A 21,977-nucleotide genomic window follows, 5' to 3' on the forward strand; every position below is an offset into this window, starting at 1 on the left:
CACCATTGTATCCAACCTGTGAGTTGAGGAGTCAGTTGGCGAAATCTGCTTGAGTGGAAAATGGATCTCAGGCACTCTGCGTTTTTGTTACTGTTGTTTTGTTCTGCCTATAGTTATCGGTTCAGAAGTAGAGCTGGGAATGTGGAAGACCCTGAACGAGTGTGGGAGAGACTGAAGACAGAGAACGGGGACGAAATGGCTGAGACCCTTGTACCCAGATCCTTTTGGAGTGAATCAGATAATGGATCGGCACCTCACGCAAAACTAGTTCGTGAGTATCAAGCAATCTCAGCCTTGGAGAACAAGAAAAAGGATTTCAAGCCAGAAACTGGTGCCAGGCCCCTCCCTGACTGGGCCAGCGATATGTTGCTTGAGACTGTTAGCGATTCTATGGAAACTGATACTTTTGCAACTGAAACTGCCAGGCCACAGTTAGTTGACATCCTGTGCCATGTTGACAGAATTTATGTAAGAATCAAGAAGTCGGTCTTTAAGACTTCCAACGCACACAGGTATCTGAAATTTGGCACCTGTCGCGTTAACCAAGCTACCAAAGATCATTACTACTTTCTGTACCTTCTGACTGCTGACTGTGGATTTAAGAAAATGGTAATTTTTTTTGTTGTCTTTTTGATAAATCCTTTGTTTAATTTTGATAAACTACAACCAACACAAATGTTTATATTCTAGAGTACTGCAGACTATCGTTATGTTGGCAGTGTGCTCACCTACAAGCCAACCACTCCAGTTCTAAGAGAAATGCCATTTGACATTCCCATGCAGTGTAAATTTCCCAGGTAAGATTTAGTTTCTCTCGTTTTACCCAGATTGTAATGGGCCTAATTTTTTTTTTTTTAAACCAGCATTTAATAGGCTATATAAATATTACGGTGTTTATATTTGCATAACCCTACAGGGAAATTAAGTATTGCTGCTTTACAGTTTGTGTTAACGGCAGTTCTCTGTTGCAGGTATTTCCGCTCTTTTAAAGCTGGCTTTTATCCTATACTAAAAGGAGGCACAGTTTACAGATCGCTCAACCCAGAAAGCAGTTTCACCCTTACTTCTCAAGATGGTATGTTCCCGTGTGTTAATTTTTATATACATACATACATACATACATACATACATACATACATACATACATACATGCATACTAAATGTATGTGGTGACTCCGGTTAACCTGTGTGCTAGCATTTCACACGCAAAGTTGTGGACCGGTGTTTTTGAGCACCAGGCCTTTCCCCACAAGCTTTAATGAATTGCAGGCCGTAAATGTCCTTAACTTGCAAATTCTATAATATCTAAAAGTAAATTTGGCTGTGTTGCATAGATGTGTGAAGGACTCTAGATTGTGTACAATATCTTATCACTTTCAATTATCTAACCTGGTGGAAAAGGTCCACTTAAATGTGGAGTGCAGGATAAACTACTGAAAGTGACACTTTCACTTGGTCTTAAATGAGGCAAATAAGTCACAGCTTTCTCGAACCACACGTGTTGAGTGGGGCGGGGGGACTAGATCTTGTAGGAAACGGACTATATTTCCAGCTTTTAGCTGCTTCTGAGTTAAAAAATGACATCAAAGAAATTCAACAAGTTCATATATTTATCACTTTTATGCCTCAATACAGTAACAAAGTATATTTGAAGTGCTTAAAATGAATAAAATTTCAATATTGGCATGTACTAAAAGTAGCCTAAGGATATTCCGAGCCTAGGCAGAGATCAAACATTTACACTTTGTAATTGGAAACGTATGCAGCTGCCTGTTAATTTGTAAGCATCGAAGACTGTACAGTGACTGACATCCCTCCCTTTGCCACAGCATTGGGGTTGGAAATCACTGGTGCCCAGTCCTACATCTTGGGCCAGACCATGTACTTTCAGGCTAAGGAACTTGTATATTCTGAGGAGGTGTTTGCGGAGGTGGTGGCAGAGCAGAGGATTTACATCAACCACTGCTTCATGACAGCCTTTCGAAATCCCACCTCAAATCCTAAATATACAGTCATAGACAACTATGGGTAAGAGATTTAAATGATTTCAGAGTTGAGCTGGGTGCATCTCTTGGTTATCTGAGGTAACGTGCATATTCTCTCTTGCAGCTGTATGGTTGACAGTATGATGACGGATAGATCAAAGTTCCTCTCTGATCCCTCACAAACAGCCCTGAGATTCAGTGTGGCTGCTGTGATTTTCAAGGACATGATTTCCACTTTGTCTTCATCACAGGTACTGTCAAGAGCAAGTGGTACAGAGCGCTGTACAGTCACATAGAAAGTGTATTAAAACTGAAATCTAATGTCTTTCAGCAACTCTACATGCACTGTGATGTCTCTATGGGACCACTTACTCCAACTGAAAGTTCAAAGACTTGCAACTATGATCAAGCTACCAAAGAGTGAGTTGCCTCTGGCTAAAGTAAATTATCCACAGGTTGCTGTAAAAGGTCTTGTTGGATGACCTGTATGTGCTTGATGGCAAAAATGTAGCGGGATTGATAACCACACTTGAGCTGACCTCTTTTTGGCTTTTTGTTTTTGCTTCAGGTGGAAGGAGCTGTATGGCAGTGACTCTGTATGCACCTGCTGTGAATCAACCTGTCCCTCGGCAAAGCCTAAATGTAGGTTTACACATGACTGTCTAAGCTTGGCCAAACTTGGCAGTATAAAATGACTTGACACATGATCCTTAAATATCACTTCATAAAGCATTTTTATGTACAGCCAACATGGATTATTGCATATCTCTTATTTACAAGGCAAAAACTGTAGAATTTACTTTAAAGCAAGAATTTAATCCAGTCTTGTTTCAACAGCTTCTAGGAATGTGATCTCAAGTCACGCTTTGAAGATCGACTTGAGCAACAATGGCAAATTTCACCCTCGGATGAAATCCTCTGGTGCAGACTTCAGTTTGGATGACCCCAGAAAGGCCATGCATGCGGACTTCCTAAAGTACTGGGCGGAGGACTAAAGGAAATCTGTGAAATTTTAAAATAAAATGGATTCTCTTGTAACTTATTTTTTTGTTTTTTTTATAAATCTAACAATTGCCACTGTCATACACTGCAACATAATCCTGTATCAGCATGTGTGCATTACTAAGCATTTCCTGGAAATGCATCACAGCATTTCTGTAGATGCAGTTGTGTACCACAAGGGGATGGAAGAGATTCACAGTATTTGCGTGATTGAACTCAGCAGGAAGTTCAATAACTCTCTGGTTTAAAGGGTTCCCAATAAGCACATGGTGCAGCAGCTTTTTCTTGAGGCTCCTCTCCATAAAGGCCAATAAGTCTCGAAGCCTACAAGCCACGTTGCTGGGTTTCCACTGCGATGGGTCTTTTGTCAAAAGCAGATGCATTAGTGCAATTTTGAAATGCAAATCCTCCAGAGCACTACTTCCTGACAGTGCTGTCTGTCTCCTGTGAAGGAAATGTGCAATTTCAAGAGTTTGACTGTGGCATGAGTTTGCAGGCAGGAGTTTAGAGATGTTTTCTAAGAAATTGTCTTCATAGCCAGTCAGGGAGAGTGTCCAGGAAGTATCTAAGTCTGGAGAGTGAGGATTAATGAAGAAATGAGCATCAGCATTGACTTTAACCACAGGATTCATACTGAAGCTGATCTTCTTCCCTGATCTGAATCTAACTATCAGAGATCCCGGAGCACCAATGTAGCGAATGTTCAGCTCAAGCTCATACTTATGTGAAATCTGTCCCCACGCTTGCTTGATAGTGTTCTGAAACCATCTAGTAACCTGTGATTTTGACAGGAAGTGGGAGTTCTTCATGCAAAGAAGGCTGGCACAAACCTCAGTCATTTTCATCTTTACTTGCTCAGTCTCACAATGCAGCAAGCACACCATATCATCTGAATTAGAAGACTGGCAGGGGCAGCCATTTTGGATTTTATTTTTCATGAGTTGGATTTGACCACAGACTTGCATATCTGGCTGCGTGTCATTTGCCTGATTGTTCCAGAGCAGACACTGGAAACTATAGGGATCAGGTGGGGTAAAAGGGACGATGATATTGCACACATCCACTATTTGAAAGTCCTCAATAACCATACCGCTATTTCCATCACAGACAGTCCTCATGGCCTCCAATAGATCCTTTGCAAACCCCTCCAAAAACTCCTTCCACTTATTTTCGGATGAGACTTGAATACATTTAGAATGAAATTGCTGCAGAGTTTCGCTGTCTGGTAGTGGTATTTCAGCAGCGGTGCAGGTCACTGGGAAGGCCCTCCCTTGTTGCATTTGTGAAATTTTCCCTAGGTATTTCCTAAAGAAGCGGATCATGGAAATGATGGAGACTGTGTTCCATATGTACCAGAGGTAGTCCCCCTCCCAGTCAGCGATGGCCTCTGAAGTTTCATTTTCTGATGTCATGGTGTGAAGGTGTGATAGAGGGGATTCTTGTTCTTTGGAGCTGAACACTCCCTTCTCCTCAGGCTTTTCTTGTTGCCCTTGTGGTCTGCTTTGGTCTGTAAAAGAGCCATCAGTCTGGATGTCTTCTCCCTGTTTACTCTTCTTGTCCAGCTGTAGATTTCCATTTTGCTCATGGTCAATTTGTGAAGTCTTCAGAGCAGGGTCAGGTTCACGTTTAGAGTCTTGTGGCTGACTTGGATCCAAATCTGCTTCTGGTGAGTTGTGATCAGTAGCGTCTTCCTCAGAATCATGTTTGGTGACAGTAATATCTTCTAAGACTGACATTTGATCTTTTTCAGTAACGTGTTTCTCAGACTGAATGTTTCTTAAGTCATCCCGACGAGGCCCTCTACTGTCAGTATGTGTCATTTCCTCGCTGACAGGTGCCATTTCGTCACCCAGTTCCTCTCCTCTCAGCAGCCTCTCTTCATGCTTTTGTATCCCCGCTGTGGTGATATCGTCCCATTCTTCAACCCCGGGGTCATCCCTCGGATACATTAGGAGACTCAGAGCCACCACAAACACTCGCAACAGAGTATCTTGCATTGTCAATATTGTCTGTGAATGAGTCAAAAAGCATAAAGAATTATTAATGATTTAAGTGAGTTTTAAACATACATTAGTGTTCTTTGAAATATGTAAAAACAAAAGAATGATTAGAAACCCTTGCAATTACATGCAATTGATGCTAAGCAAGTAAGAAAGAAGCTACTTCCTTGATGGCCTGGAAGCATCCTCTTTACTAATTTCTGTGATTACATCATACATTATTTATTACTGCACACAACTTTAAAAGAGAAGAATAAGAATACGCACCAAAAGAAGTGATTAATTATCTCAGCTTTGCAATGTTCCGGTAATGTGTGAATAGGTACAAAGGAGGAAGCAAGAGACTAACCTTACACCGCCACAGGCTCTGTGATCTCTTCCTATTTTAGATGTTGTCTTTCGTGACTTATTTCCTGCACACCCTGCCCATGTGCTCAGCTGTGACATTTTCCTGTGCAACACACAGAAAACAGATAGCACAGACTTCCTGTAAGTTTAACTGAATATTCAAATGAGTCTAAAGTGAACCATTTACTCACTGTTTAGTCACTGAATCGTAAACTTTTTCATTGGGTTACAAAGGACCAAGCATAAGGCCACACACTAATGTTAAATTAAAATGTGGAAAATGGTTTGCGTCTATGAATAGGAGAGTAAGCCCCTTCCTTTTATCCTCTTGTGGGCTTCTAACTGGTTTGCCGAGCTCTGCCTCATTCAGTTGGTGCAGTTGAGTTCAAAGGGTGATGTGAAGTAAAGTAACAAATCCCTTTGGAGTTTTAATAGTTATACTTTGCCTGAGATAAGCTAATGTCCCTTGATTTATTTGGTTCTGATTAAACAAGTGGAAACAGATTCACCCTTCACCTCTTAGACGACAACCACATTTTCCAGCCAAAGCCACGGATATTTGAATGGATTGAGACTATTTTTGCATGACTGGATCATTCTGGCTGCAGCTGAACAACACTGCATCCCCAATGTACAGGTAACTTAAGTTAACACACCACGTAATATATATATATTATAAGAAAGGGAAAAAGGACATTTGTCAAAAGGACCGCTCCAAGTGTGTTTCTATGAACTGTTAACAGGTTTACGTTTAAGAAAATGTGCGCTGAATGAGAATCTTTTGTTACATCACAATAACACCTGTGAAGGGAGGGGCATGCTGACAGATGATGTGGTCAACTTTGAACATCACCACAGAGAATTCTAGAAACACCTTTCAGTCGGTCAGAGCTACGATGCCTGTTAAGTATATAAAAAACTGCTAGTTCTTAACTATATGATTTTGTCCTTTTCCTTTTTGTCCATCAACTCTTAAGAAAATAGGTAAGTGTGTGTTTCAGAGGTTTCTTTCTGATCAATATGTACAGGATGCCTGACTTTGTATTATCATCTCTATCAAACTAATGAAACCATAGTCTGCATGAAAGCTGGTTTAGAAGAAAAGTCATAGTTCACTATAAGCATATGAGATTCTGGTAGCAGTTTTGTCATAAGTCACCCTTTATTAAGTGTTTATAATAGCTTTAATAATTGTAAAGAAATAATTTACTAATTCTTTATAGAACAGCAATAAGCTATTAACAACTTTTGGATTGCCGGAGAAGTCTCTCTGTCTGTTAAGCCTCCAATCTTCTGGCAAAAGGCTGTAGAGCAACTCGACCAAAATGTATTAACAACTTATTATTAACAGACATGGATTATTGTAAGCACCTTTTATAAATGATTTATTGAAACGTATAATTGATGACTCAATAACTTTTGTTGTAGGGTTATTAAAAAAGTGGAAATTGTAAGTGACATATATACTTTTATAACTGCAGACTTAATTTTTCAATAACAAGATTGCTATTTCACAATCTTTCAAACTTCCTACTGCACTTTTTTTCCCCACAGATTTAACTCCATCTGAATTAACGATCCACAGCATCTCCCAAAATGGATAAGTTTCGTATGATGTTTCAGTTCCTCCAATCCAACCAGGAATCTTTTATGAATGGCATCTGTGGTATCATGGCACTAGCTAGTGCACAGATGTACTCTGCCTTTGAGTTCAGCTGCCCCTGCATGCCAGAATACAACTACACCTATGGGATCGGACTGCTCATTGTTCCATCTATATGGTTCTTTCTGTTAGGTTTTGTATTGAACAATAACGTGTCAGTGCTCGCAGAGGAGTGGAAAAGACCCACAGGGAAACGGATCAAGGATCCAACGATCCTTCGCTACATGTTTTGCTCAATTACACAGAGATCCTTGATAGCACCTGCAGTGTGGGTGTCAGTCACTCTCATGGATGGGAAGAGCTTCCTCTGCGCTTTCAGCATCAACTTGGATATTGACAAGTTTGGGAATTACAGTCTGATGACGGGGTTGTCAGAGATGGAGAAGATGAAACTGCTGGCAAGGATTCCATGCAAAGACCTATTTGAGCATCATGAAATAAGAGTGGCAGCATCACGATACATCAAGTGTATATCACAGGTAGCCTGCTGATTTTCTCCTTAACTTTTCTGTGAATGGTTTTAAACTGACGGGTAATTAGCTGGAATGCTTTTAACAGAGACAGACCTAGAGGCAAATGAGACTATTTTATAGCCCAAACATGACTAATACAATATGAATTCTGGCCTAAATGGAAAAAATAAATCTGAATAGAAGTGGCTGGTTGTTTGGAGATTTGGGGTCAGTGAGGCAAGCCAAGCTAACCCTGACAGCACGGCTAGACTGCATGTTTTAGTAACAAGATCACTTAATGTATGTAAATCTGTTGTCATCAGTGCCGTAGCTACTATTTTGACTGGTCACAGTACAGGAAAAGCACAGGTGTAATTAATAAAATGAATGATGGCTAAATTCCATTTAGCTGCTTCGGTTTCAGGGTCCTGGTGTTGTGCATCATGGTTCACACTATCATGACTTACTGGGACACTTGAAGCTGCAGTTGGCAACTTTTATAACAAATAAGTTGTCGTATTTGCTGAAACTGTCACTATATCCGACAGTAGGAAATACTCCTAAAGGCATTTGTAAGATTCCACTGCGCCTGAAAAAAAAACCACCAATCAGAGCCGAGGAGTCTTTCTCCTAAACAGTACACTAAAATATCTTTCTGAAAACATTTGACACAGGAAATAGGCAATGCAGTAACATAATCTTGATTCATATTTGATCAGCACTGCCTAGTTTGACAGTTTGATTGCAGTTCACGAGTCATTGACACTGTTAGAGACTTCTCGGCGCTGATTGGTTGCAAATGCCATGAGGGGCACCAGCAGGAGACAGAGGAACATTTTTTTCCCCACAGATTATCTGTTTTATGTGCTACTTTCAAGTTTTGTGACAGAGTCAGCAAATATGACAAAAACTTATGTTACACTTTCTTACTATGACAAGTCAAAATGACTGTTGTAAAAAGGGCCTATTTACACTGATCATGTCCTCCAGTATAATGAAGCCTGTGGATTTCACAATAGCAAAATAGAAATAGCAAAATAGTTCGATAGCTTAATCAGTCAATTTAAATAAAAGTGTGGCCAAAAGTTGGGGAAACTTTAAGCAGTATTCCAACTTCATCACAGGATATGATGACTAAGCAAATTAAATTTCTCTTGCTTTATTCCTCAAAAACTCCTTAACTTCAATCTCCCCACCCAACTCTAGCCTTGCACTTTAAGCTCACTGAAGCTTTCCTGTTCGCTTATTGGAGGGATAGATAAGCCTCAAAATTTATTATTCATGGAACTGAGACCTATTTCAATCCATCCAAAAACACCCACACTGTTAGTTAGGTCTTTGATCAGCCAAAGGGAAATTATACAGGCTTAAAAGTGACATGTCTGAAAAGTCTATTGATATACAGATTCTGTTAATGAGCCATGAAACTGTCAGGAAGCTCCTAGATATGCTTTGTCGATCACATGGACTAATCGACTTCCACTATCTTCAGTATCTGCAAGAACACAGACACAATTATTATTAATTTATTTTGTCCCTCTCTTTATCTTTTTTTCTCTCTTCTTGCATTCTTTTTTATTTATGTAATATGATGATGTGTTGACCTGCCAAGGGACTACAAATGAAAATGAGTTTTTTTGCTAACTCTGGCGCATTTATTTTGAGTGTAAACAAAAAATGTCAATTGATGTGCATTGTCCCTTTTTAAATAAACAAAAATAAATAAATACAACATAAACTTCGTCAAAAGTAGTCCGATTCTCAACCAAAGTCCATCTTTATGTTATTTATATTTTCTTCATATACTGCAGGTTCATGTTTTAGTGCTCAGAATGGGGGTTATTTAGCCACACCAATATATTTAATCATGTCTATGTTTTACAGGCCTGTGGATGGATGTTTCTGCTCATGATGACCTTTGCGGCCTTCCTGATCCGAGCTATTCGACCATGCTTTACTCAAGCCGCCTTCCTCAAGACCAAGTACTGGTCCCATTACATAGACATTGAGCGCAAGATGTTTGATGAGACATGTAAGGAGCATGCAAAGAGTTTCGCCAAGGTTTGCATCCACCAGTACTTTGAGAACATCAGCGGGGAGATGCGCAGCTTCCACCACAATCGCTCCAGCATGGACGACACCGACAAAGAAGAGGAGGATAAGAGAAGTGATGAAGAAAAGCTTCTGGGTATCAGGGCCCAGGAGGATATGAATAAAGTTTTATGGAATTGGCACACCTGTAAGCCAGCTCTGGCTCTGAGAAAGGACAAAATGGACGGTGAATACAATGGCATTCTGAATGGAGAGGCCAACGGAGCAGCAAACGGATTTGTAAAGGGACACACCCCTGTAGTGGAGAAAAGGGAATGGGCAGTGTATTACAGTAAGGTCTGAAGAGTTGAAAGGGACAAAGGAAAGCTTGCATTGGCTCTTCTTTAACTTTACTGGAGTGTTAGATTGTTTCAGGAATCATTTAAAAAATGTTTAGCTAGTATTAGTAATTTGTCAAAGTTAGCTAGAGATATAATGAATTAGATTTTTACATCAATGCACAGATCATATAAACAAATATTAATTAAAGTCACTGTTTGACTGTACAATAATTGAGCATTGTCAACACATTTCTGGTTCACAGAAGTTCAGTTAACTGAAGAACCTGTTTTGTCACAACTATTTAATCAACTGTTCTAGTCATAAATTATTAACAAACAATCTGCTCTCTGAGGGACAGAGCTTAGCAAAAATCTGAAGTCCGTAAAGTCTAGGCTGCAGAGGTAGAGCTGCTGTATCCGGCTGATAGTAATGCATTATTACAGCACACTGGAGAGTTGATAAAAAACAAAAGTGAATGTTTGTATTGCTCTAAAGTGCAGGGCCACCATAAATATCCCCAGGGCAGAAAAAAAAGTGTTAAAATGAGTCATATATATATATATATATATATATATATATATATATATATATATATATACACAAGCATAGGAAGAAAAGCTGCGTGCAATTCAAGCCCCTGCTGGTCCTTGCTTTTAAGCCAGACGTAACTTTTGATAGAAGAAATTTTTTTCTCCTACAAGTGAAAAGTTGAATTTATAAGCGATAAAACACACTGCTCGATTCAGTACACTCATACGTTTTGCTGCTACAGCCTTAGCTTATGGTGTCTAATGTTGGATATCGCTGTGTAACTGGCATTACTGAGTCAGTTTTTAGACTTTCTGGTTCTCCTATACTTACTGTATGTTACATCTTAGCATTACCATTATCCACAGAGGTCCTTGCTCAGCAAAATGTTACAAAGTCGCTTTAATGCCACATTCAAGCTTGATGGACGTCAGACACACTTTATCTGTACTGGCCCATGTAACAAGAGTTTATCAACGTGATTAGAATCATGTCAAAAAATTAAAAAGTAACTCTGCCTTTGAAAAATGACAATTTTCCATTAAAACATTTGTATAGTGTTATTTTTCATGCTTTGAAGTGCATTACTGGCCTTATCAATTTACATGTCACTAAGAAAACAAGTCCAACATTTGCATCTCTCTCGCTCCCCCCTTTTCTTGCTTTGTTGGTAAAACATTGAGGAATTGGCTTCTACGTTTGAAGAAGCCTTTTCAATATCTTTTACAGCAATTTTATTAAAGTTGCATGTGGATAACCTGTGAACGTTTCCTATTCTGTACATCTTCAGGAAGTTTTTGAAGCTGTTGTTGACAATGGCGATTTCATCATATTTCACAAGAGGGCGTGCTGTTGACAAAACCCCCCTCCTTCACTTGCCAACAATCACAACACAACCCTGTAGCTACACACACATCTCATTTGATTCTGAGACCTGTAAACACCCAACAGTGCATGCAGTGTATTGAGGACTGTGTTTATTCTCATGCATCTGTGCGGTCAATCCAGCTGTCCCTCAGTATACAGCACTAATGTCTTTACTAGTGCAGGAGGGGGAGGGTGAATAAAAAATGGCATGGATCCCATTGAAGCAACTCCTCCCCCCCCCTGGGGATTGATGAAGCAGCACTCCCCTTGACCGTCTCACAGCTTGCCCAGTAGCCCAGCAGCTGTTCTCTCCCTCAGCAAATTGGCAGCCAGGGCCGCTGGTGTGGGGGTGGACGTGCAAGGCAACGTCTTTGTCCAGGCTGTGACTTTTCTCTCTGTGTCTCCCACTTTTTCTCTTCATATTATTTCCCTTCATATCCCGCTCCCTGCTCTGTTTCCTCTATCTACAGAAATACCTCTTCCCCTCCTCCCTGCTCTGCCTCGTTCTTCCTTTTGCAAAAGAGTGACATGATGTTTATATATAGATCAAACAAGCAAACATGAATAATAAGCGGCTATAGTTCTAAAAATACAATCAAATCAGTGTATGTGTGAAGGGAGGGAATGGTGAATGAGGTTGCAGCATCGCTTCTTGTGCTGACCTCCACTTCACACAAATGGCTTTGTTTTGGTTGCAGGACATCAGCCGTGCGCATGCTACTGAACGGGGCCTCCCTCGACTTTGCTGCAAATGTCTCTCTTCTCTCCCCCTCACATATACATGCACAGGGGTGTGCGCATGCAGACACATACACATCAGCATGCTTGCAGGCGCCCTATTCGTCAGTGTCGGGCTCATTCTGCCTTCCTTCTGCCTACAGATTGGAGGACAAAGGTAGCGAGGGAGGGCTGAGGGAGAGGAGAGTTGCGAGGCAAAACGGCTAGTCACATGAGCAGAGATCTGTTTACAAACCCAAGGCAGAGCAGAGCAAGAGCAAGAGCAAGAGCAAGGGGAGGAAGGAAAAGGCGAATCCATTGCAGGCTGTCTCTGAGCACCATTATGGATTGAAAGAGGAAGAGGGGATGCCTGCCATGATAAAGCCAGCTGGAGGTTGGAGAGCCTGAATACGACACACGCAGACACACTCGTGTAAACACACTGCCTTTGTCTCTGATTTTTTTTTTTCTCAATTGAAGGAGCAGATGGTTAGAGGGAGAGTAGGATCCCCCCCACCCCACCCCCTATGCAAGCACACACACGCACCCACATTCACTAACTGACACACAAACGCACGCTCACCAGCAAAACACCAAACCCAGCTAGAGGACTGTTGCTGACTGCATGGAGCTGCCCTCACTTTGTTTTGGCTTTGAGGGAAGCACATCCATACTGAGGAGGAATACCCACTGCACAATCAGAAGACTGAAGGAGGAGACAACAGAGGTGAGGGGGATGAGACTTATGAAAATCCTCTGTTAAAAAAAAAGCAGCTTTAGAAGGAAGACAAAGCACAGACTAATGTCAGATAATTACCTTCATTGGACGAGAACTGTCATTTTAAATGGTGGATGTCATTGAATTTGAGGGGACGACACTGCAGACGCAAAGTGAAGTCAAAGAGGCCCTTTTATGCTGGAAATGTAAGTATTTCCTGTTACCAAGCAGCCTGTGTTGTTTATGACATTGTGACAGAGTGAGATTCAGCTTTTCACAATAACAACTCCTGAATAACACATGGTGTGAGGCGTCTGAAAAACATTTCTTGTCAACAAGATTTCTTTGTTTCTTCTTCTTCTTCTCTCTCCTGTGATGACATCATTCTAACTGGGAGGAGGAGCACATGAGGTCTTCAGTCCCGGTCCAAACTCCAGTCCAAAATCTCCCAATCTTAACACAGAGTGGTTAATCCAGATTTGGGAATGCTGGGCAGCGTAGACTACTGAGCCAACAAAACCAACGCACCTCCCGAGGATTTGTGGAATCTGAGCAAATTTGAAAAAATCTTGACGGTTGTTTTTGGAAGAGCTGACACAACACCACAAAAGAGCGATCAAGCTCAGAGTGACTGAATCCAGGCTCCAAACGGATTCAGTGTCTCGAACTCCGGCCCACGAGCTTGACACCTCTCCAGCCTTCTCCCGACAGGGCCTGAATTTACTGCTGCTACCCTGGGAGTCAAATTTCATGCAACATTTCCAATGGTGTAACGGTAAGTGAGTGGATTTCTCTGCTGCTTGCCAAATACACAAGAGGTAGTGGCACGTGTACTTACTTGTATCTCATAAACTCTATTACTTAGTTGCTGGCCTATGAGAACCACATAATGGGCGTACTTGTGAAATGGTCAATTACTAAGAAAGTGGAGGCCTCAAATAAAATAATAAAATAATTCAAGGTCAAGTTTGTTTGACAGCCATGACCACTGAAACTATATTATAGTCTAACTTCATTCCATAGTCTTGTTTTGTTACTGTTGAGTCTGCAGTGCATCCAAGCCTGGTTCATAGTCGTATCTCTCATTATGCTACCCCTAGGTCTTCCCTACACTAACCGCCCCCCACCCCACCCCACGTAAATCCCCCAACCACCCAGCCATGTGAAATTATCCAACCTACACCCCCACAGTGCGCAAGCTGTACCCATTGATTCACTCATAAAAAAAAAAGAAAACATTCACATTTAGATTCCATTCTATTCATTCCTCCATTTCGTTCAATCCCCCTTCCACCACACACACCACCTCCCCCCCCCCCCCCCCCCCCCCCCCCCCCCCCCCCCCCCCCCCCCCCCCCCCCCCCCCCCCCCCCCCCCCCCCCCCCCCCCCCCCCCCCCCCCCCCCCCCCCCCCCCCCCCCCCCCCCCCCCCCCCCCCCCCCCCCCCCCCCCCCCCCCCCCCCCCCACCACCACCACCACCACCACCAGTCAGCTCTACAGAGTTTGTGGAACAGATGGTGGTGTGGCGGAAGTGGCGTCTGTCCTCCGTGTTTGTCTTGTTCACAGCCAATTAATGCAGAGTCCTATGAGCCCGCAGTTGCTACCACAGTGCCAGTCCCAGCTCCCTGGGCACACCTGCATCCAAACAAACTCCTCACCAATTGTTTAATAAAACTCTTGATTGTGTGGAGATGAGCCAGTGCGCTCATCTCCACACTGGCTCATTGTCAAGCAAACGTATGGTAAGGTTTTGTGTCAGTTGGCAGCCAGAATAACCCAAAGCCTGTGATGGTACTGTAGATTCATGTTGTAGTTAATGATCAACAATCTCCTACTTCTCTGCCATGATTCCTCTTTCTCTTCACTGTACAGTTTAAATACATTTATTACTGCTTGCAAATAATAATCATGCCTTGACAAAGGCAAATCATTTCCACAGATCTTGAGAGCTTAAATGGTTCTCTGGACTCATAACAGTGCATTGTCTTTTACAAATTGCGGCATCTAAAGTCTATGCTACCAATTTGGACTTGCGCTGTCATTGCTAACAAATGTATACTGTAGATCTTGGGGGAGCTTGGGCATTTTCTTATGGGAAAGTAAACAATAAAAAAATTAAAGTTTTAGAGTTAATTATTAACTCTTCCTGCCAGGATGCCTGTGTGGTTTGGGTTGTCAGCGCTTTGAACACTACTGCAGCATGACGTCTGAGATCTATCACCTCCCGCTCAATGTGTATGTCATTGTGCTGGGCATCGGCCTCTTCGTCTTCATGCTCAGCCTCATCTTCTGCTGCTACCTTTTCAGGTAGGTGGGGGAGGTTTGGGAGGAAGATGGACTGGGTGGGGATGAAGGGGAACAAGGTAGCTACGTGAAAAACGTGGGAAAAAGCACAAAAAGTACAACAAAGAACTGACATTACAGCAAGAAGGAAATTAGTTCAATCGGTTGGAGGGCATTTGGCAGTTAGAACAAGTATTGCAACACAGTTTGATACAGCAGGTTAAAGTTAATTCAAAACTAGCTTGGTAATAAGATCCTGCGTGTGGTAATAGCAGCAATCATGATGCAAATTTGTGGAGTGGTGCCCTGCAGAGTCCAAAGTTGCTACATAATGTCTATAAGATAATAAAAGCATCAAGTATGCTAGTATTTATATGCATGTTAAAGCAAAAGCAAAGCTATTTAATAAACTGATAAATCAGCCGGACCGCTGTATCAACACTCACTATAAGTTACTTGGACAAAGTTAGCAACAAACTAGCTAGACTAGCTAGCTAGACCAACAAAGAGCTATAAGGAGAGTGAATATTGGACTCTCATTCATCAGGCGGACACAAACACGACTCCAACAACGGTTTGCTAAAATGTTCGCGATATCAACTTCATAAGGTGATAATATCTCAATAGTATTCAAAGCTTGTTGCACTGCCCCCATGTGGCCAAAAAAAAGCAATGACTGCAGATGTAAATACCATGTAAATTACCCTTATGTTATGTGCATCAACAACCCAGCATCAGTTTGGCTGTACAGTGATATGAATACAAATGTAATCAATCAAGTTATAAATTGCAAAAAGTTTCTATAAATGTATGCAGGTGCCAATTCATCCACTAGTGTAGTGCTGGTTAATATTAGGATATATACTTGATGAATAACACAGATGACTTAATCAGTGGTTCCCAACATTTGTTTTGCCTGTGACCCCTTAATATTCGTACGCAATATATCCCTCATAACCACTTGCATGTCTATAAATTGGGATGAATGAATGATTTTCTCTTCCCAGATTGCTTCATTTAAATAAACCTGGAGAGGTAAAACCAAACAATAATTCACAGGAAAGAAGCAAAGTTTGGATAAATGAAAAAAGAATTGTGTGCAGCAAAATTTATTTATTTTCTTATTTTCTACCTGGGTGATAATCTTGCATACTCTACCCTTTTGGTACCAGGTGTTTTTGTATTCATAGTACTCCCTCAGTGTAGGCGGGATTCTCAGCTGATTTCCAAAGCGACGCCACGTTAAACTGCCGTGACATCATCTTTAACGTGACACTCCCTGGACACACATCAGCAACGATGCCTGCACATCGATAATTTGTACGGCGTAGTGTACGTAGTGTGCAGCGTAGTTTTGCAAGCTGCCATTTTTTTTATATCTGGGTTGAGTGTATAAACAAATTGCGTCGCTATTGAAGCTACCATGGCTATTTAAAAAGGGCGGGTTTGTGCAGGATGTCCTGTGTCGTGCTAGTGACGGTTCTCTCTGACCAATCAGTGGTGTGCAGTGTTTTAACTCCACCTTCTAGTATTGGCTCAACCTGCATGGAACCTGGTACCAAAAGAAGTACCAGGTACTATCCACAACTTTTGCTAATGGAAAACCCCCCAAAAAAAGAGTCAGTTGAGGTTGAGTAGAGCAGAGCCGTGCCATTCCATGCTGTGCAGTGGAAATAAGACGTATTCACCTTGCGAGCCCTAGCAGGGGTCCCAGCCGCGAGGTTGGGAACCACTGACTTAAGTTACAGTTGTTACGACAGTCACTTCTACCATACAGATGTTGTTCTCTCTCCGCCTCTCTCAGGTTGAAACAACAAGGAACGAGGGAGCAGTTCAGCTACAATGAGGTATGTCACTGCAGTATATGTCACTATGGGTGAACATGTAACACCAGCTTCTGAGGCCGGTTATAAATACTACTACAGTTTTCACACTGTTTGTGTCTACTGAGTGTGTGAAACCTAACACCACTCTTTATAGATGACATTGACTTTATCCATGTGTCCTTACCTGCCCTCTGATTCCAAACTGTTAGTGCCATGTGAAAAGGCCTGATATAGTAAGCAGGTAGCAGGGTGTGACAATGTGGTCACGGTTGGTGGCAATGTTTTCAGCTTCGGGGAAGGTTGAACTGCAGTTGTCTGTATTATATGTATTAATAATAAAAAAATTTGTTGTTGCCACAAACAAGAGTACAGTGTTTTCCCTAGGTTTGTGGAAGACTTAGGTGCGCGTATTTGAGGGTTTAGGAGTCCTCCCTCACTAAAGGTTACATTTTTCAATAAAAGAAATGCAATTTCACATCATTTTGAACCATTATTATTACCATGTCCTTGTCTAAAACGTTGTAAAAGGTAGAGCAGATAATAAATAAATAACACTCAAAAAGCTGAAAGACAAAACTTGTTAAAGAAGTCCACTGGGGACCAGCTACAATCATTAGATCTTAAAGAAGTCTTTTAGTTTTGATGCTCACATTGATTTTACACTTATTCAGCATAGGTGGTGCCCAAAACAGCTTGGGTGCTGTCACTAAGCCTTATAATGACATTATTAACCCTGGAGTACACACCACTCTTGTAGATATTTTAATATTTTATTGAGTTTTTGGATTGTATATTATTTGTTGTTGTTTATCGTTATCAGGCCCCCTCCGAAAAGCTTTTAGTAGCTTATTTGGGGTTCTCCATTTCACGCGGCTTATATATGATCATTGTACCTTGTGGGATTGTGTTTGATGATACATTGATGACGTGTGAACTAAACGTGGTTATATCTGAAGCCAGTCACATCAGGACATTGAATCCATCTGAAGTGTTTGTTTTACATCATAGATTTTCTGCCAAAATAATAGTGCTGACACACCCATCACATGACACAATACTTCTCTCCTCCTTTTTCCAACTGTAGGTGGTGCTGAAGGGAGCAAGCAAGAAACTGAGCCTTCTAGGAGTAAGTCATTCTTTCTGTACATGGCTTTGTGCTAAACATATGGCAGCTGTACCAACACTGATTCCATGCCAGGTCAGATGATGAGCTGGGAGGGTTCGGATGGTTAACTTAATCAATTTCTCCTCTCGGATGTGATTAACATGCTGCACACAGTCAGAGGAGATGTCCTGAAAATATCTTGTATCTCAAATGCAGCTCGGCTCTCTATTTGTAGCCGCATTTAAGACTCCAGGAATAACTGCACTCATTCAAAATGCATTATAAAAAGATCTCTTCTCTTTTTCTTGCGATACCTAAAAAAAGATCACTTTTCCAAGGCAGCGGTGGTTAGGGGTCATTTTCAGTTTTGAATTCAATGACAATCTCTGTTTTTGTACAAGAAAGATTGAAATAATCCTGTTACTGGTTACGGTAAAAGCATAATTTCCAAACACAAACTTGTACTTGTGTAATGCTCTGAAACACGTGATAAACTCAAGGCTGTTTTTTCAAACTGCAATTTCACACTGTGAGTCTGTGTGGTAGCTGCTTTTAAAAATATAATCATTGTTTTGCTTGATTATTTTGCTAAACTCTATAATGGCTAAGGAACCTTTTTTAGAGCTTTATGTCGACTTAACTAAGTGAGAAGACTATATGAGACTATGAGACATGCAATAATACTATACGATGAATAATTTTTCGATGAAATAAAAGCATGTCAATAAACTACATGGTCATCACTACCCTTGATGTGATTCTCATTTTTCAGTGTGGCCCTTAGCGAAGTTGAGTTTGACACCCCTGCTCTAAATCTAGGTCAGATAAGATGAATTTCCTGCTCAAATGTAGGCCCTACCTCATTTACAAATCGCAATGTACTTGGCTGTGATGAGATACAAGCCTACTTTTGAACAGAGATGGAGGCCCACACAAAAACAAAAATCAAATCACACATAAACTAACCTTGCTGTTGTTTTTGTTCTTGCAGCAAACCTGTGCGGTGTGTCTGGAAGAATTCAGGACCAGAGATGAACTGGGAGTGTGTTCATGCTCACATGCATTTCACAAGAAGTGAGTGTTATTAATTAAACTAGAAATTATAAATAGAAAGCAAAAGAAATACGCTCGTTCGCTTAGTGGCCAAAAGTTAGAGGAGTAGAAAGATGCCATTCTCATGTCTGTAAATATGAAGCTACAGACAGACAGTAGCTAAATTGTTAGCTAGCTTAGCTAGCCTACCTGGAGCCTTCGCTGGTCGCCAGTAGCAGAATCAAGGGTGTATATATCTATGAATCAAGGGGACGTCGACTCGACGACACTCCAAGAAGTTACCGCGCCCAGCCAATAGTCCAGCACAAAAGTACAACTTGTCCATTTACACCCCGGATTTTGTAAGGACTAAAAGCAAACTATATATAACATGTTAATTAATTAGCTTTAGAGGTGCTGGCAAGTGGGTCTTCTTGCCTTTATGCTTTGGACAGACCCAGAGAAGCAGTTTCCTCGTGTTTCCCAGCGAGCTAAGCTAACTAGCTTCCAGCTGTAACGTTAACTTGCCAGTGGTGTCAATATTCTGATATTTTATACTATGATTCTAACATGGATTCCTTGCCTGTAACGGGCCAGTACTGAGTACCGGAACTGATTTTTGTCCACATGAGTAAGCCTACCCTTACTTCTAATTGTTATTAACGTTAACAGTATTATTAATAGCCTATTTTAGTATAAATATTTGCCTATTTATCATGATGTATTGGGAGAAACCAAGCAATTAAAAGGACATCAACATAACATTCAGCATCCTCATATAGCCCGAATGGATGAATCCTTTGTTTCATTACCACATTTTCAGATGCTGATGATTCGAGATTGGCAGTCGAATCAGGTGCCTTAGATCTATCGAATAGTCGACTAGTTGGGGTCACCCCTACAAAATATACACAAATATAAATATATCCAAGACACTTGCAAGGATCATGTCATGCAACTGCTGAATGAGGTAACTTGCACCTTTTTTGGTCCAATTCAGGCACTTCAGGGATATTCTAAGCTCAACATTATTTCCCAAAAATGTATTACTATTCCATTATGCTGATTTGGACAAAGCAGTATTTTTGCATCTTCTTTCAAAGACACTGAAACATTTTCACCCAATTGTTAGGTTGAAAAAAAGTCAAGTGTTTAAACATTTTTTTTTTTGCCCTTTTTGAGGGTTTACATAGTCCACCTTAATAATTCTATTAGTATTATTGTCCTCCTAATCCCATGCTCATGTAAAAATGTGAGAGCAAAACCCCAAAAACTTCATTTTCACAGTTTGGACTAAACCACCATAAAATTAGCTTCCATTACTTACTGCTGCAAAAAAGCACAAAATCATGATTTCAGCTGTTTGTCTCTGGAGTTGTTCCTGTTAAATTAGATTCGGTTGTCATTGTATTAAGCTAACTGTTCCTGTTTTTGTCCTGTCAGGTGCCTGCTTAAGTGGCTGGAGATCCGCAGCGTGTGCCCTATGTGTAACAAACCCATCCTCCGGCTCCACACCGACGCTCCCCAGGGTGCCGAGGGTCCAATGGATCCGGAGGAGGTGTGAGGGAGCTGGGAAAGAAGCAACCCGACTCCCCTTACAGAAAACACACACATTAAATACACTAGGGATGATGGACAGTGGTCATCTAAAAGACATCTCACAGGAAATGTTGATAATGATCCCAAGCGGTCGCCCTGCTGCTGACCTTTGAGCAATATGCCTTGATGGGAATTGGATGGTGACAGCACCAAAATGACTTGGTTAGATCAGCCAGGGAGTGGGTGGATGAATAGGATCTTTTCATAATAAAATGCTCCTAGTTCTACTTCCATATTGCACTGTTCACCAAAAAACATTACAGGAAAAAAGGAGCCACATTAGAGAGCAGGATATCATTGCCACTGTCACTGGACGACTAGTGCGGCACTGCCAGAGACAAACACTGCAGGCGTTGAGCAGGACATTAGAGTACTGGATCAGTATGGATACCTCTAATATCTCAGGGGTGTTACCAATACAGCCAGCACAGACCATGTCAGTCACCCTATAACCCTGTGCCACACATGCATCTTCAATACTGCCAATGTAGGTGAAAGGCTCCAGCAGTCAGAGGTAGCAACAACCTCCGGCTGAAACCAAGACCAGCAGGATTACAACCGATTTAAGTAGACAATATTGTTACCGATTGTGTCCCATGCCCTTTCCTTTTAAAAGAAGACTGATAGGAAACTAGTCTTGCCTGTATGTATTGTATGTAAACATGTCCCTATATATTGTTATTTTGTATTTGTTGCTTTTAAATAAAACGTCACGTAATGTATTGTAATGGTGTTGGATTTATTGAAAGGCCGGCCAGATTAATAGAAAATGCTACCACACATTTGTAAAGAAATAAATCCATTCAAATATGCAGTAAACTAAATACTTACAACATTAATTATTCTCTTCATAGCTCATTCACATACAAAATTGACTAAAATGAAATGTAATTTTTTTTTTTTTTTTTACATTTATAGATAATTACAAACCTACTTTACAAAAGGTTTGACTTTCAGCTTCAGAGTTTCCCAGTCCACAACAATAAAAAAAAAACAATCATATTGAGGAACCTGTATGAGCATCTGGAGCCAAAAACTTTGTTTCCTAACAGCCGTGTCAGGACACTGCAGTCCACACACACATACACAATGGGTGTATTACGTCATTAGTTGGCAGCCTCTGTGCCTTTAGCTTCCACAAATTCCATGGCCTTCTCCTTGACTGCCTGGATGCTCTGCGGAGTGCCGTGCTTCTTCTCGTACTCCAAGTAACGTTTGAAGAAGAACTTGATCTTTTTTACTGAAACACTCAGGTGGATCACGCGATCAAAGAGCGCCCTGCAGGAGACAGCAAGTTGGAAAACAACTAGTATTTAAACAGCTCACTAACATTTTCAGTTTTTCTCATGAAAACCACAATGATTGATTAGTTTACAGGATATTTTAGCAAATATTTACCTATATATATATATATATATATATATATATATATATTTATTATATATATATATATATATATATATATATATATATATATAT

General features: G+C 41.0%; 5 protein-coding genes across 8 annotated transcripts in view; 3 read left to right on the plus strand and 2 right to left on the minus strand.

Moving 5' to 3' along the window:
- Window positions 1–3,027, plus strand: zp3c (zona pellucida glycoprotein 3c). The gene is made up of 8 exons (XM_039799816.1): window positions 1–609; window positions 691–797; window positions 972–1,075; window positions 1,830–2,028; window positions 2,110–2,236; window positions 2,317–2,405; window positions 2,554–2,627; window positions 2,823–3,027. Exons 1-8 carry the CDS (start codon window positions 61–63, stop codon window positions 2,978–2,980), a joined length of 1,407 nt encoding a protein of 468 aa, XP_039655750.1. The 5' UTR covers window positions 1–60; the 3' UTR covers window positions 2,981–3,027.
- LOC120558661 (inositol 1,4,5-trisphosphate receptor-interacting protein) lies at window positions 2,696–18,852 on the minus strand. Of its 2 annotated transcripts, XM_039799777.1 has the most exons (3): window positions 18,834–18,852; window positions 5,337–5,438; window positions 2,696–4,996 (listed from the first exon to the last, which is right to left on the minus strand). In XM_039799777.1, exon 3 carries the CDS (start codon window positions 4,982–4,984, stop codon window positions 3,050–3,052), a length of 1,935 nt encoding a protein of 644 aa, XP_039655711.1. In that variant the 5' UTR covers window positions 4,985–4,996; window positions 5,337–5,438; window positions 18,834–18,852; the 3' UTR covers window positions 2,696–3,049. The 2 variants fall into 2 exon arrangements, with proteins under 2 accessions (XP_039655711.1, XP_039655702.1); XM_039799768.1 differs by lacking the exon at window positions 18,834–18,852 and having other exon boundaries at window positions 5,255–5,343.
- Window positions 6,249–12,131, plus strand: LOC120558689 (calcium homeostasis modulator protein 1). The gene is made up of 4 exons (XM_039799832.1): window positions 6,249–6,319; window positions 6,890–7,477; window positions 9,335–9,833; window positions 12,100–12,131. The coding sequence occupies exons 2-4, from the start codon at window positions 6,932–6,934 to the stop codon at window positions 12,129–12,131; spliced, it is 1,077 nt and encodes a 358-aa protein (XP_039655766.1). The 5' UTR covers window positions 6,249–6,319; window positions 6,890–6,931.
- Window positions 13,297–21,226, plus strand: zgc:175214 (uncharacterized protein LOC557610 homolog). Its single transcript, XM_039799870.1, has 6 exons — window positions 13,297–13,428; window positions 14,807–14,960; window positions 16,741–16,783; window positions 17,847–17,888; window positions 18,859–18,941; window positions 20,343–21,226. The coding sequence occupies exons 1-6, from the start codon at window positions 13,404–13,406 to the stop codon at window positions 20,461–20,463; spliced, it is 468 nt and encodes a 155-aa protein (XP_039655804.1). The 5' UTR covers window positions 13,297–13,403; the 3' UTR covers window positions 20,464–21,226.
- Window positions 21,217–21,977, minus strand: part of pdcd11 (programmed cell death 11) — an 18,618-nt gene continuing 17,857 nt past the window's right edge. For all 3 annotated transcript variants that reach the window (XM_039799748.1, XM_039799732.1, XM_039799739.1), the window contains exon 36: window positions 21,217–21,776. In XM_039799748.1, coding sequence (XP_039655682.1) covers window positions 21,605–21,776 — 172 coding nt within the window. In that variant the 3' untranslated portion in view covers window positions 21,217–21,604. The remainder of the gene's footprint in view (window positions 21,777–21,977) is intronic.

The sequence above is a fragment of the Perca fluviatilis genome, chromosome 1 (assembly GCF_010015445.1).
Source record: "Perca fluviatilis chromosome 1, GENO_Pfluv_1.0, whole genome shotgun sequence".
Lineage (NCBI taxonomy): Eukaryota > Metazoa > Chordata > Actinopteri > Perciformes > Percidae > Perca > Perca fluviatilis.